The following is an 11,270-nucleotide window of genomic DNA, read 5'->3' as shown; positions in this document are numbered from 1 at the left end:
AAACAGGGGTCGGTGGGCAGGAAGGATGCGGTAACAACTCATGGCAGGTCTACAGAATTCACTTTATGAGTCCGTGAGCCTGTGAGGAGAGTTTTCTCATTTTTAGGTTTTCTAAATGTCTATATATTCAATATTCCTTTTTTTAAAGCTTTTAAATTTTTTTAATGTATATTTATTTTTGAGAGAGAGAAAGAGAGAGAGAGAGGATGGGGGGGAGGGGCAGAGAGGGAGACACAGAATCTGAAGCAGGCTCCAGGCTCCGAGCTGTCAGCACAGAGCCCGATGCAGGGCTTGAACTCACAGACCGGCTCATGACATGAGCCGAAGTCAGACACTTAACCGACTGAGCCACCCAGGCGCCTTGTATTCAATATTCTTAAAAAGGCACTGAGATCCTCAGTATGAGATGCAGAGATCATTTTAGGGTAAAAAGCTTCTGTTGAATGATGATTTGCAAATATATGTCTATAATATAGTGCTCAGAACTAATATTATGGGTCAAATGTCTATTTAGTTATACAACCCTACATAAAATCTTGCCCTAAAGTTTTAGCAGTTAATATTTAACGGCCAAGTATTGATACTGGGTTGACATGAACAAACAGAACGTTTTGCAGAAAGGAACATGCTTGGGATTCGATGTGAATCAATTATTGTGTTTATTCCTGAAGCTTTTATTTTGGAGCCCTGTATCACAAAATGGCATGTTTAATGTTTACAACAGGTTTTAGAAATTTGAGATGTTTTTTTTTCATTTCTACCGTTTTTTTAGAGTAAAATTGGAGATAACGTTCCAAACCATCATCAAAAAACGCAGAGCAAACTTTTCTGTATATAAACTGTACATAAAAACAAGGCACTATACATTTCAGGGAAGATATTAAGGTTGAAAGGTGGATTCGCACAGATTCTTTAGAGCCCGTGCCAGGAAGTACAAATGTCTCTGTTCATTTTAGCACCGGAAGCAGCACTCAGAACAAGTCAGACCTAAGGCCGAGGAGACATTTCCGAACTGTGTGTGAAGATACAGAAGGGTGCCAGAGCTGATTCCACAGAAGCAATTCCATCTACCTTTTCATATTATTTTGACACCAAAAGGAAAACAAATCTTAAAAGTGAATCGAGTAATATTGCTTTGTTAAATACGTATTTGATTTATATGGTGTTTATATAAATATATATATTTTAGAATCCACAACCTATCAAAATAACACTTTATGAAGAGAACTGCTTCAGAAAAAAGAGTAGGCAACGCTCAGCTGGAACAGGAGGGCAGTGCGAGAGCAGCTGCTGAGAAACAGCTACTTAAGTGCACACGGGGACACCTTTATTAACATGACCTGCTGAGTCGTGGAAAGAGAGTTTCCAAAGGGTTCGCTGAAACATTTACAAAATACACAAATCCAGGACACGCAGTAGAGCTAGTAACTTCAGGTTTTAAAAACTCTGATGAAAAAAATCTTTTTTGTGTTTTTTTTTTAAATACCAGTCCGAAAAAAAAAAAAATTTGCCATTTTCCTGGTCCAAGGGTATCGAAAGTGACGGCAGATTCTTCTAGCCATCTCTCCCGCTCAGAACAGACCTTTTGCTTTCTTCAGGTTCACCTGCTTCCAGGCGGGCAGTGCGTTGTATTCTTCTCTGGTCATGTCTAGTGCAAACTGCAAAATTGGGGGAGACGCCCAGTGGGTGAGTGAGAGGACTCCCATCCAAGCCAATGTGTCGCTTAAACGCCATCCCACACGAAGAAATGCTTACCTCAAAGTCTTCGTCAGTGAGATAAATCTCAAGCTTCAGCGGATCAACTCCCTCGGGCAGTGGCCTGGCTAGCAGATCGGCCAGCGGATAAATGGTTTTACAAAGCTTGGCTAAGACATCTTCCACAAGGGTGATCTGATTCGAAACTTCCGTATCCTAGAGAAGAGGAGGGAGCAGAGAGAGCTTCGTGTCCTGCACCTGCACCAGTGTTTTGTCACGCGCCTGCAAATACACGACCCTGTCCCGTCTGTGCCCTCGCCGGACCCTGTCTAGTCTGTGCCTAGCCGGGGGGGTGGGGGTGGGGTCGCTCAAGGGGAAGCAGGCTCTGAAATGGAAAGGGATTGCCCAAAGCCCCACAATTCTCCTTTCCATGTCTTCCCACCTCACCAAATAAATCCTGCCTTGGACAAAAGGGAGTATCACGTGAGTGAATTATGGCTTAAGATTATTAAATCTGAACTCTCGGGGCGCCTGGGTGGCTCAGTTGGTTAAGCGTCCGACTTTGGCTCAGGTCATGATCTCGCAGTCTGTGAGTTCAAGCCCTGCGTCAGGCTCTGTGCTGACTGCTCAGAGCCTGGAGCCTGTTTCGGATTCTGTGTCTCCCTCTCTCTCTGACTGTCCCCCATTCATGCTCTGTCTCTCTCTGTCTCAAAAATAAATAAACGTTAAAAAAAATTTTTTTAATAAAAAAAAGATTATTAAATCTGAACTCTAGGGACGCCTGGGTGGCGCAGTCGGTTAAGCGTCCGACTTCAGCCAGGTCACGATCTCGCGGTCCGTGAGTTCGAGCCCTGCGTCAGGCTCTGGGCTGATGGCTCAGAGCCTGGAGCCTGTTTCCGGTTCTGTGTCTCCCTCTCTCTCTGCCCCTCCCCTGTTCATGCTCTATCTCTCTCTATCCCAAAAATAAATAAACGTTGAAAAAAAAAAATCTGAACTCTAAACACTAGAAGCATTCAGATAATGGAATTTGTTTAAAAGTATTTTAAAATAACCTTATGAGGATTCATGCTGCCCCCTTGAGCCCTGTTTCTTAATCCATAATAGAAAAAGGTAAGAAAATGCGTCCAGGATATGCTGCTGAATCCAGACTTCAGACAAACAAAAACCACTCTGTGTGCATTTACACTGAACTGGTTACTACAGGTAAATTCTCTTCCTCTGTTAAACCTGGAAGCCAGATCACTGCCCTCCTTTTGAGTGGCAGGAATGAATGACTAACAGGGTTGCCAAATTCATCAATGATGGTCAAGACTAGTGGTCACAGAGTGGGTTTGGAGCAATCCTGCACCTAAGACCCGGGACAAGCTACTTCAGGTGTCTGTGTCTCAGCTCCTTCCCTGGGAAAACGGAGATACACGAAGATGAATCTTAATAGACTGTTGTAAAAATAAGGGAGAAAATACACATAAAGGGCTCGGAGCCATGCCTGGCCCACGGTGAGCGCTCAGTGATTGTGTTATTGCCACAACTTGGCGTGGAAAGCCCGACCTCACTGGCCGGAAGCCCGCCAGCCTGCGCGAGATGCTCCCAGGCCACTGCTGCCTGGGCATGCACGGTGGAAGCAGGACACAGCGGTAATTACAGCCTTGAACTCACACTGCAGGAGGAGGTACTTGTGCGGGGCGCTGCACCCCCAGGCACGACTGCGTGTTTATTGTAAACAGAGCCCTATCGGGCTCCTCCCTGCGTGGACCAAGCCCACTGGCTTACAGAGAGATGTGAGTCTCGGCAGCGATGCTGGCATTAAACAGGCATTTGCGCTGCGCATCCACTGTTAAGCAGCAGCGAACTCTTTTTGTTTAAACGTGTTCGGACCTCCCGTAAAATACCCATGTCATCTCTTCTGGAAAAGCAGCTCTCTGACATAGTAAGAAAATTGAAATGGAACAAACCTATTTCCTTCACAATGTTAAAAACTCATGACTTAAAGAAATTCTACACAGCTGTAATAAGCTTTTTTTTTTCCTATGTGGTTGGAAATTATAATGTTCTTCTGGTTAATCATATGCTTTAGTAAATAAAGGTTATGATAAATGCTTCATGGGCTAATACCAACTGGTCTCATGAAATACTATTAATGAGCTATTCACACTCCTAATCAGGAGTGACTCACGATACATTCATTCGCTTCGTACTTTGATCTGTGAATAATCCATCACAGATTTATTTTGTGTCTCCTCAAACACAAGGTCAATGTCTGAAGCCAGAGGATTTTGTTGTGCCTTACGCGGACCTTGAAAAGCAACAGAATTTTAGCAAACAGAATGAAGACAGGGCAGCTTTTATTTCTGTATATTCTTCAGAGTAATTAAGTTCACCTTTGCTTTTAAGCTGTTTAACTTGAACACCAGGTGTAGAAGAATACCAAAATAGTTCAAATGATTTTTCCATTTCCTAAGCTAATTCTATATAGACTTGCTAACATGTTGTAAAAGAAAACAACAACAACAACAACATTTTATCACTTAGAAAATGCCATTGGGATGCTTCTTCCCAAGGTACAGTCGACTCACTATCTGAAAGGTGTGGAGCCACCTTCAGGGGGAAGCAAACCACACTCACCATTTCTGTGATTTCAGCAATGTCCTCTCTGTGCTCCCAGCTGGGGAACATATTGGTGAACGTCAGGGGCTCCAGACCAGCGTGGATAAGGTAAGACTTGGGGGGCGGCCTCTTGATATTTTTTCCTGTAGGTACACAGAGGGCAACATCAGGACACCCGGGGTATGGGTCCAAAGACCCGGTCTTTCTCTGATTTCCCTTGAAATCTTTTCTTCATTTGGATCTCTTGACTTATGGTTAGAGTGCAAGTTGTCAGTAGTTCATAATAACGCATGGATGGTATTTATACAAAATGTTAAGTTTATGCATACAAGGATGCGTAACACTGCATGTAAGTGACCTGACTCTAGCAAAATGCTTCCACGTCTCTGGATCTGAGAAAGCCTCTCTCCATGGCTCCTGGGCAAGAGATTTTTTCCTCTTGCATTCACCTGTAGAAGTATTCCTCTGACTTCCTAAGGCAGCGTGAAGTTCAATGTGAGTTAAACAGCATTTTCTAAACCTCTCTACTTTAAACATTTGGTGGGAATTTGTTACTTGTTACTGACGAGCTTTTCAAGAGAGAATCAACTGTATGAACTCAATGAAACTAATCCATGAAACCTTAGAAATTAAGATAAGAAATTAATTACTTGTTTTACATAAAATTCTATAAATTTTTGGCGGATGGTATAGTTAAAAGCCATGAGTTCACAGTAGATCTTTCTTTTTTAGATATCACACTAAAGATAATAACGAATGACCAAAAGGTTGTCATTGGCTTTCCAGCCCATTTAGGCGAGTTTTCCACTCTGGACAGTGGGCGGCTATGCGCAGGAGGAGGCCCCCAGCATGATTACACCAGAATGCAAAAGGGTTCCGACCCCTCCAGGGCATTCCATGATACAGCCTTAAATCTTGAGGGTAGCGACTCAGACGGCCCAGTAATGTAAAAGAGAAAAATGAATTCCCATTCATGGTGACAGTCAAGAATGCATTAATCTCAAGATTAAGAAGCCTCAAAAAAAAAAAACTTGGTTTCATCACTGCTTGCCGGCTTTATCAAGGTTGGCCGGCACACGCAGGAAGGAAAACACTGGTCTGCGATCCTGCCGGGGTGGATGAAGCCTGTCGCAGAGCCGAGGGCCCCAGGCCTGCCCACTGGCACCGTCGCCTCACCTTTGCAGTACTGGAGCACGGTCTCCATGGCACTCTTGCGGTCGGAGGCCCAGCGAATGCGGGCGGAACCCGTGATCTTGTTCTCGATGGGCCACCAGCCCTGCCAGAGGTACACCTCATGGTGATTGTCAACAAGGAAGAGTGCTGTAAGGGCAAGGGCAGACAAGACAATCAGGGGCTTCTCCGTGGATGCTTCCAGGGCACTCTTCCCCAAACCTAATGGATGCTTCCCTCCAGGCTGCTTTTGTCAGAGGGAGGGGGTGCAGAATCCCCTTGGCGGGGCCAAAGGCGGGGTGTCCACGACGCCTCAGCCCTTTGAGCATACAGTCAGTTAAGGCCTCTGGGCAGAGAGAGGTGGCATCTGTGATGCCGGCCTCTTTTCCCTTCCTGTCCCCACACTCTCTCTCCCTTTGCCCCTCCTCAGTAGCCGGCCCGCCGGCAGCCCTTCTGAGAACTGGCAGCATGCTGAGGGGAGGGATAACGCACCCGCGAGGGGCTGTAAGCAGCATTTCTCTCCAAAGAGCATATTAAAAACTGGACAGTACACCCCCCTTGCCCTACAGGTCACTGATGTGCGTATCCCACATGCGATTGCTTCCTAGGTGACTAAGTTCCTGGTTCTCGGTGAGAGAATAGGGCTTGAAGGAGCAGACGTGTTCTAACACACCGTCAGCCCGACTCGTATTCCATGTGGCAGAGGGGCTCTCACACCTGCTCGGTCCGCCTGCCCCGCGTCCTTTCCTAGCCCGTGTTTCAGAATTCCACGCACACCACACATTTGAAAAGCCCAGAAGAGGTTGGTAACCCACCCTGAGGCATAGAGTGAAGAGGGTGGGTAGCGGCCTCCCTTTGAAGGAACTTGCTAGTATTTCCCGCAGTATGACCCGTGGGCCAGCTGTTGAGCTTTTAAGGTGGGGAGCTGGGCCGGGTTAATGAGAGGTTGTGGCTGAGGGGAGAGGGCACAAGGGCTCAGACTCGACTGCAGGAGTCTGGCCGGGTCCGTACAGCCCAGTCTCTGGTGACGGTGACTGTCCCAACCAGCACAAGGGCACACAACCGGTTCTGTCGCGAGGTGGGGGCCAAGTGGATACAGCCTTGACCGCGGAGTCAGAAAACATGGGTGGGAACCACAGCCCTGCCGTGCAGCCTTGGCTAAGGCAGACACCGTTCTTTGGCTGATTCAACACATACTCCCAACCCCTTGCCGCCCCTGCCACTTGCTCTCCCAGGCTCCCCGGTAGTGGAGGGTGTTCACGTGACAGAGCTCTGGCCAACGGGATGTGAGCAGAAGTCAGCTGGGGGCTTCTGGGAAAGCTTTTGCTTTATCCAATACAAGGGAGAGACACGGCCATCACTGCCCTTTTCCCAACCCTTTCTTTGTGTCTCGAACGGAAAACATGATGCCCGGAGCAGGGGAGGCCAACTGTGGGCCACGAAGCCACAAGACTGAGGGGAGTCTGGGAGAAGAGCTGAGATTCTAGGCCTGACACGGTTGTGCTCAGCCTACCTGGGCGAGTTAAGTACCTGGGCCTCGGTTTCTTAGACTGTAACGTACGGCTGATGTTCCCTTCCTTTTGGGGTAGGTGTGAGTGTGAGATAACATAAGAAAGTTACCCGCCAGGGCACTTGGCAAATAAAAACCGTTTAGTCAATATGCAAGTAGAGTAAAAAGGCCGTCTGGAAGGTGTATGTTCTGTGGCTCGGCACGATGACCCCTTCCGCGGGCCGTACCTGGCTGTGGCGCGCTGTACAGATCTTCCTGCAGGAAGGGCATAGAATTGACCACAGAGGGGTCTCGGGCGGGATACATGAATTCTGTGGCTGAGAAGTCACCAGAGGAACTGCTGAGGATGAACAGGCGGGGTGTGAAGTTAAAATTTCCAGGATCTTTGAAAGAAAAGAGAACAGAGCTGAGGACACGATATGCATCAAAGGAAATCCCAGATGGATGGGAGAGCGACCGTAAGACATGAAATAACCCCAAAACTTCGTGCGAAAATAGGTAAAATTTATCTGACCTTGGAGGTGGGGAAGGTCTCCTTAATCATAACTATAAAAGGAGGAATGGAGGGACAGGGGATTTCTGCACTGACAGTACAAAAATGAACACTTTCATTGCAAAAAAGCCCCAAACCAAACAAAAAGGCAAGTGACAAAGTGAGAAATGTGGAAACTGGTTCGTGCCCTTGGTATATAAAAGAATAAAGATAAACGTCTCAGTAAAAATGTACAAAAAGGCAGAAATGAAAACATTCACCAAAGTAGAAATACAAATAATTTAAAAAAATACCTAAGCATTTAACAGTACTTCCAATTTAAACCATTAGTTAAAATAGTGCTTAGGTAGCAGTCTCCCCCCCCACCCCCCATTTTGGCAAAGAGGAAAAGGCAAAGTCCACGGGGGAATGCACACTCTCTGATGTATATTGCCGGGTGAATATGGAGATTGGTGTCCGTGTTCGGGGGCACCCTTGTTGAGCTGTACCCTGAATCTTTTCTACCTTTACCACAGCACTTCTGTATCTAGGAATTTAACTAGAAGCAAATACACGTACTTGGTTTAAATTTATTCACATCTCTATTGTGTAATAGGGAAAAATCGGAAACCTCTCTCCAACCAAAAGAGACAGGTTAAATAGAAAATGGCATATAGCATATTCATGGAATGCCCTGCGGCCAGAGAAGTCTAGATATTAACAACTTGAGCAACTGTTCATAATAAAGGGAAAAATCGGGTTACAAAACTGTGTACTGCTGTCCAAAATTTCCTTTAATATAGATGTGTATGGATCCCAGAGAGAAATGTTGATTCTAGTTATCTTTGAGAGAGAAGATCATAAGGGACTTAGTTTCTTTTTCAACCTCTCTGTACTTTCAAACATTTTCCATCACCAATATGCATTATTAAGAAAAACTCTGTAAAAGTTCAGGAAAACTGAGATGAGTATACCCCACTGTGGTCCAACCTTGGGCAAGCTGATGAAGTTCGCTGTGCCTCAGTTTCCTCATCAGAACAAACACGGTGGCGTTAGGTGGTGAGCGTTGAGTTAAGGCAGATCAGGTGCTTAGGCGGTGTCTGTCTCATCCTAACCTGCCTAATACTTGTTAGCTTTCCCTCTGTGTTAATCTGTACGTTAAGTTGATCTGTGTTTTGTGTATTTAATACAAAACCGACCTATTCTCTAATCTGAACTCTGTTAGGTCCCTGCACACAGGATGCTGGCCAGACCGAAAGCGTCTCGTGCCATAGGGTCACGTTGTGTCACTGTCCCTCTGGTTTCCTGGAATTCGCTTCTCTCCCTCCGTCTCTTCAGGTCATGCTTCCCTCTGAGGCTCTGTGTAAATGTCGTGTGATTTTCCTGGTGCAACTACTCTTTCTTTTAACTCTCAGCTTCCTTCATTCGTACCTCTTTCGTGACACACCAAAGTTTTATTTGGCATTATGCTTAGCTGTGTATTATTTAGCTCCCTTACTGCATTGTAGGCCTGGGAGGACCTAGCCTAGGTGTGATTCACTGGGTGTTGTGCATAGTATGTGCTCAGTAAATATGTACTGACGAAATTAGTGATGGAAAGCTACGGAATGTTGGATTACCTTGAAGCATGCAGTCGTAGGCTTTCCTGTCTCTCCTTCCTAAAGCGTCCCAGAATCCCAGGGGCTCCGATCCTTCATCGCACTCATGTATTGTCACTTTACTGCTACTATGCAGTCCGGCTTCCAGGGGACATCTGCACGGAGAAAATCCAGTAGTTTGTTTGTTTGTTTGTTTCAAGCCTGGAAGTGTTGGCAGTATGGAATTATTCAAGACTAAATCTGCAGATCAGTTCACCATCTCTCTTCTTCCTAAAATAATTCTTACTAATGAATTAAAACATGCTCCGTGGTTTATGAATGTGTGTGTGTGTGTGGTGGGGGGGGGGGGCCAATGAGAGGGACTGGCTTGGCCCTTAGAGAAGAATGTATAATTACATACAAGTTGCAATGAAAGTGATCACGTTTTTATATACAACATACATATTAACTATTCCTTGTCCTCTCTTGCTAGAACATAAGCGTCATGGGGACGGAGACTTAGGTTAGTTCACTTGCAAGACCCTGGCCCCTAAATCTGTGCTTGGCACCAAGTACGTGATCAGTGAATACCTGCAGAGCGAATGAGTTCATCGTTCTGTTTTTTCCCAGTGGTCCAAGGGGAAAATCCAGCGGGCCAGTGATGCCTTTGGATACCTCGCCGAAGGTCAGCCATCACCCCTCCCCACTCGCTGGCACACAGAACAGCGTTTCGAGATGAGACGTTTTGCTTCCCGGCCGTCTGCCTGTTGACAGGGCACTGGCCTGCGTTCTCTCCGCCCTCTCCTCGGTGCGGTAGGTTCGAGAGCCATCCCAGGGGAAGGATGCCCGCCCCGCACCGCTGTGGTGCCCAGAGAACGGATTTGACCAGATTACCCTTCGGTGGCATGCCGTGGCCCTGGAAACGCTTCGCTTCTACTGTTCACATGTTACCAGTGTCCTCCCAGGTGACAGCCTGAGGAAACGCCAGGCATCCCCTGCCTAGCTGGCGGTCCAGCGACTCAGGGGCAAATGCAGGCATACGGTTGTCCTCTGGAAAGGGGACATCTTATAGTCTGACACAGTTGGTGGTCTCCCAGACTTTTCTTTAGCTAAACGCTTCCTAACTTTCCACTGCTCTGGCAAAACTGAAATGTTGAACCCCTAAACGATATTTGAAATTTGCTCTCTTCAAATACCAAAGGCCTCCAGGCTTTTAATTCAAAATCATACCCGTGAAAGAAATGACGGCACTCGTTGGGGGCACTTCCCTCCCTCCTCACTCTGCCTTTCATCGAGGCAGGTACATCCTCAGAAGGTGGGGGAAGCCCTCCCGCGGGCAGCTTGAAGCGAGATGTGTGTCACGGCCACTTGGCATGTCAGAGGCCCCCAACCACGTTCATACCCACCCCCTGCTGAAGTCACTTGAAGTACACCCGGGCTTCTACTGGCGACCCTGGGGATCCTTCCCGCCTCAGCCGGCGTCCCACGGGGAAGCCCCTTCTGGGAGATGCCCTCACACACAACACTCACTGTTCTTTGATTTTATTTGCTGCGGTCCTTCCGACCTCCTTCGTGTGGGCTTGGGCTTTGCATCCGTGCCACAAGTAAATGAGGGCTTTATTTACGTTGAGGACAACCATGGAAGTCCTGGACCTCAGGCTACTACAGTGACAGGCCACTTCCAGCAAATTCCCTTCCACAGGCACTTCTCCGCGCACACAGTACAGCCTCCACTCGCCTGCAGGGGGCAGCAGCGGCACAGAGTTAGGATGTGTGCCGCCCGGGGCCCGCCAACACCACCCACCCTGGGCCCACCCAGGCCCATCCTGTGACTTGGGGGTGGGGGTGGGGGGCTCAGGCGGAGTGGCGGCCAGCTCGCTGCTGGCCCAGAAAGCACATCCTTTTGGAGTTAGAAGCAGGTTCGTGAAGTAGAAAACCCATTTTTGTAAATACTCAGGTATTTACAAATACTTACAAATACTGAGTATCTTATAAATACTCAGGTAAATCACATAACAGGCATATTTTGAGAGGCTCTGAAGCTAAGAATTCTTTTTATTTTATTTTTTTTTATAAATCTATTCTATAAATTAAGAGATTTTTGTTGGCCAGCATCCAATTTATAATAGATGACCCACTGAATTTTCCTCCCCTCTTGAAAAGAGAGACAGAGTCACTGTGGGGATTCAGTTTAAGGGGAAGTAATCTCCCAGACTCCTGCATACAGAGTCCTATGTATCCT

At 46.9% G+C, this 11,270-nt stretch overlaps 1 protein-coding gene across 27 annotated transcripts in view; it reads right to left on the bottom strand.

Moving 5' to 3' along the window:
- Positions 1–642: 642 nt before the first annotated feature.
- The window catches only part of SVIL (supervillin), a 234,045-nt gene continuing 223,417 nt past the window's right edge, over positions 643–11,270 (bottom strand). For 26 of the 27 annotated variants that reach the window (XM_045061074.1, XM_045061078.1, XM_045061072.1 and 23 more), the window contains 7 exons: positions 10,559–10,766; positions 9,071–9,204; positions 7,207–7,362; positions 5,476–5,619; positions 4,318–4,442; positions 1,756–1,911; positions 643–1,658 (listed from right to left, as the gene is read on the bottom strand). In XM_045061074.1, the coding sequence (XP_044917009.1) occupies positions 1,572–1,658; positions 1,756–1,911; positions 4,318–4,442; positions 5,476–5,619; positions 7,207–7,362; positions 9,071–9,204; positions 10,559–10,766 (1,010 nt within the window). In that variant the 3' untranslated portion in view covers positions 643–1,571. Of the gene's footprint in view, positions 1,659–1,755; positions 1,912–4,317; positions 4,443–5,475; positions 5,620–7,206; positions 7,363–9,070; positions 9,205–9,939; positions 10,079–10,558; positions 10,767–11,270 lie in introns of those variants that run through there. The other variant, XM_045061080.1, reaches the window with a different exon arrangement.

The sequence above is a fragment of the Felis catus genome, chromosome B4 (genome assembly GCF_018350175.1).
Source record: "Felis catus isolate Fca126 chromosome B4, F.catus_Fca126_mat1.0, whole genome shotgun sequence".
In the NCBI taxonomy this organism is placed as follows: Eukaryota; Metazoa; Chordata; class Mammalia; order Carnivora; family Felidae; genus Felis; species Felis catus.
The sequence above is the reverse complement of the archived record's forward strand: the minus strand, read 5'-3'. Positions and strand labels throughout refer to the sequence as shown.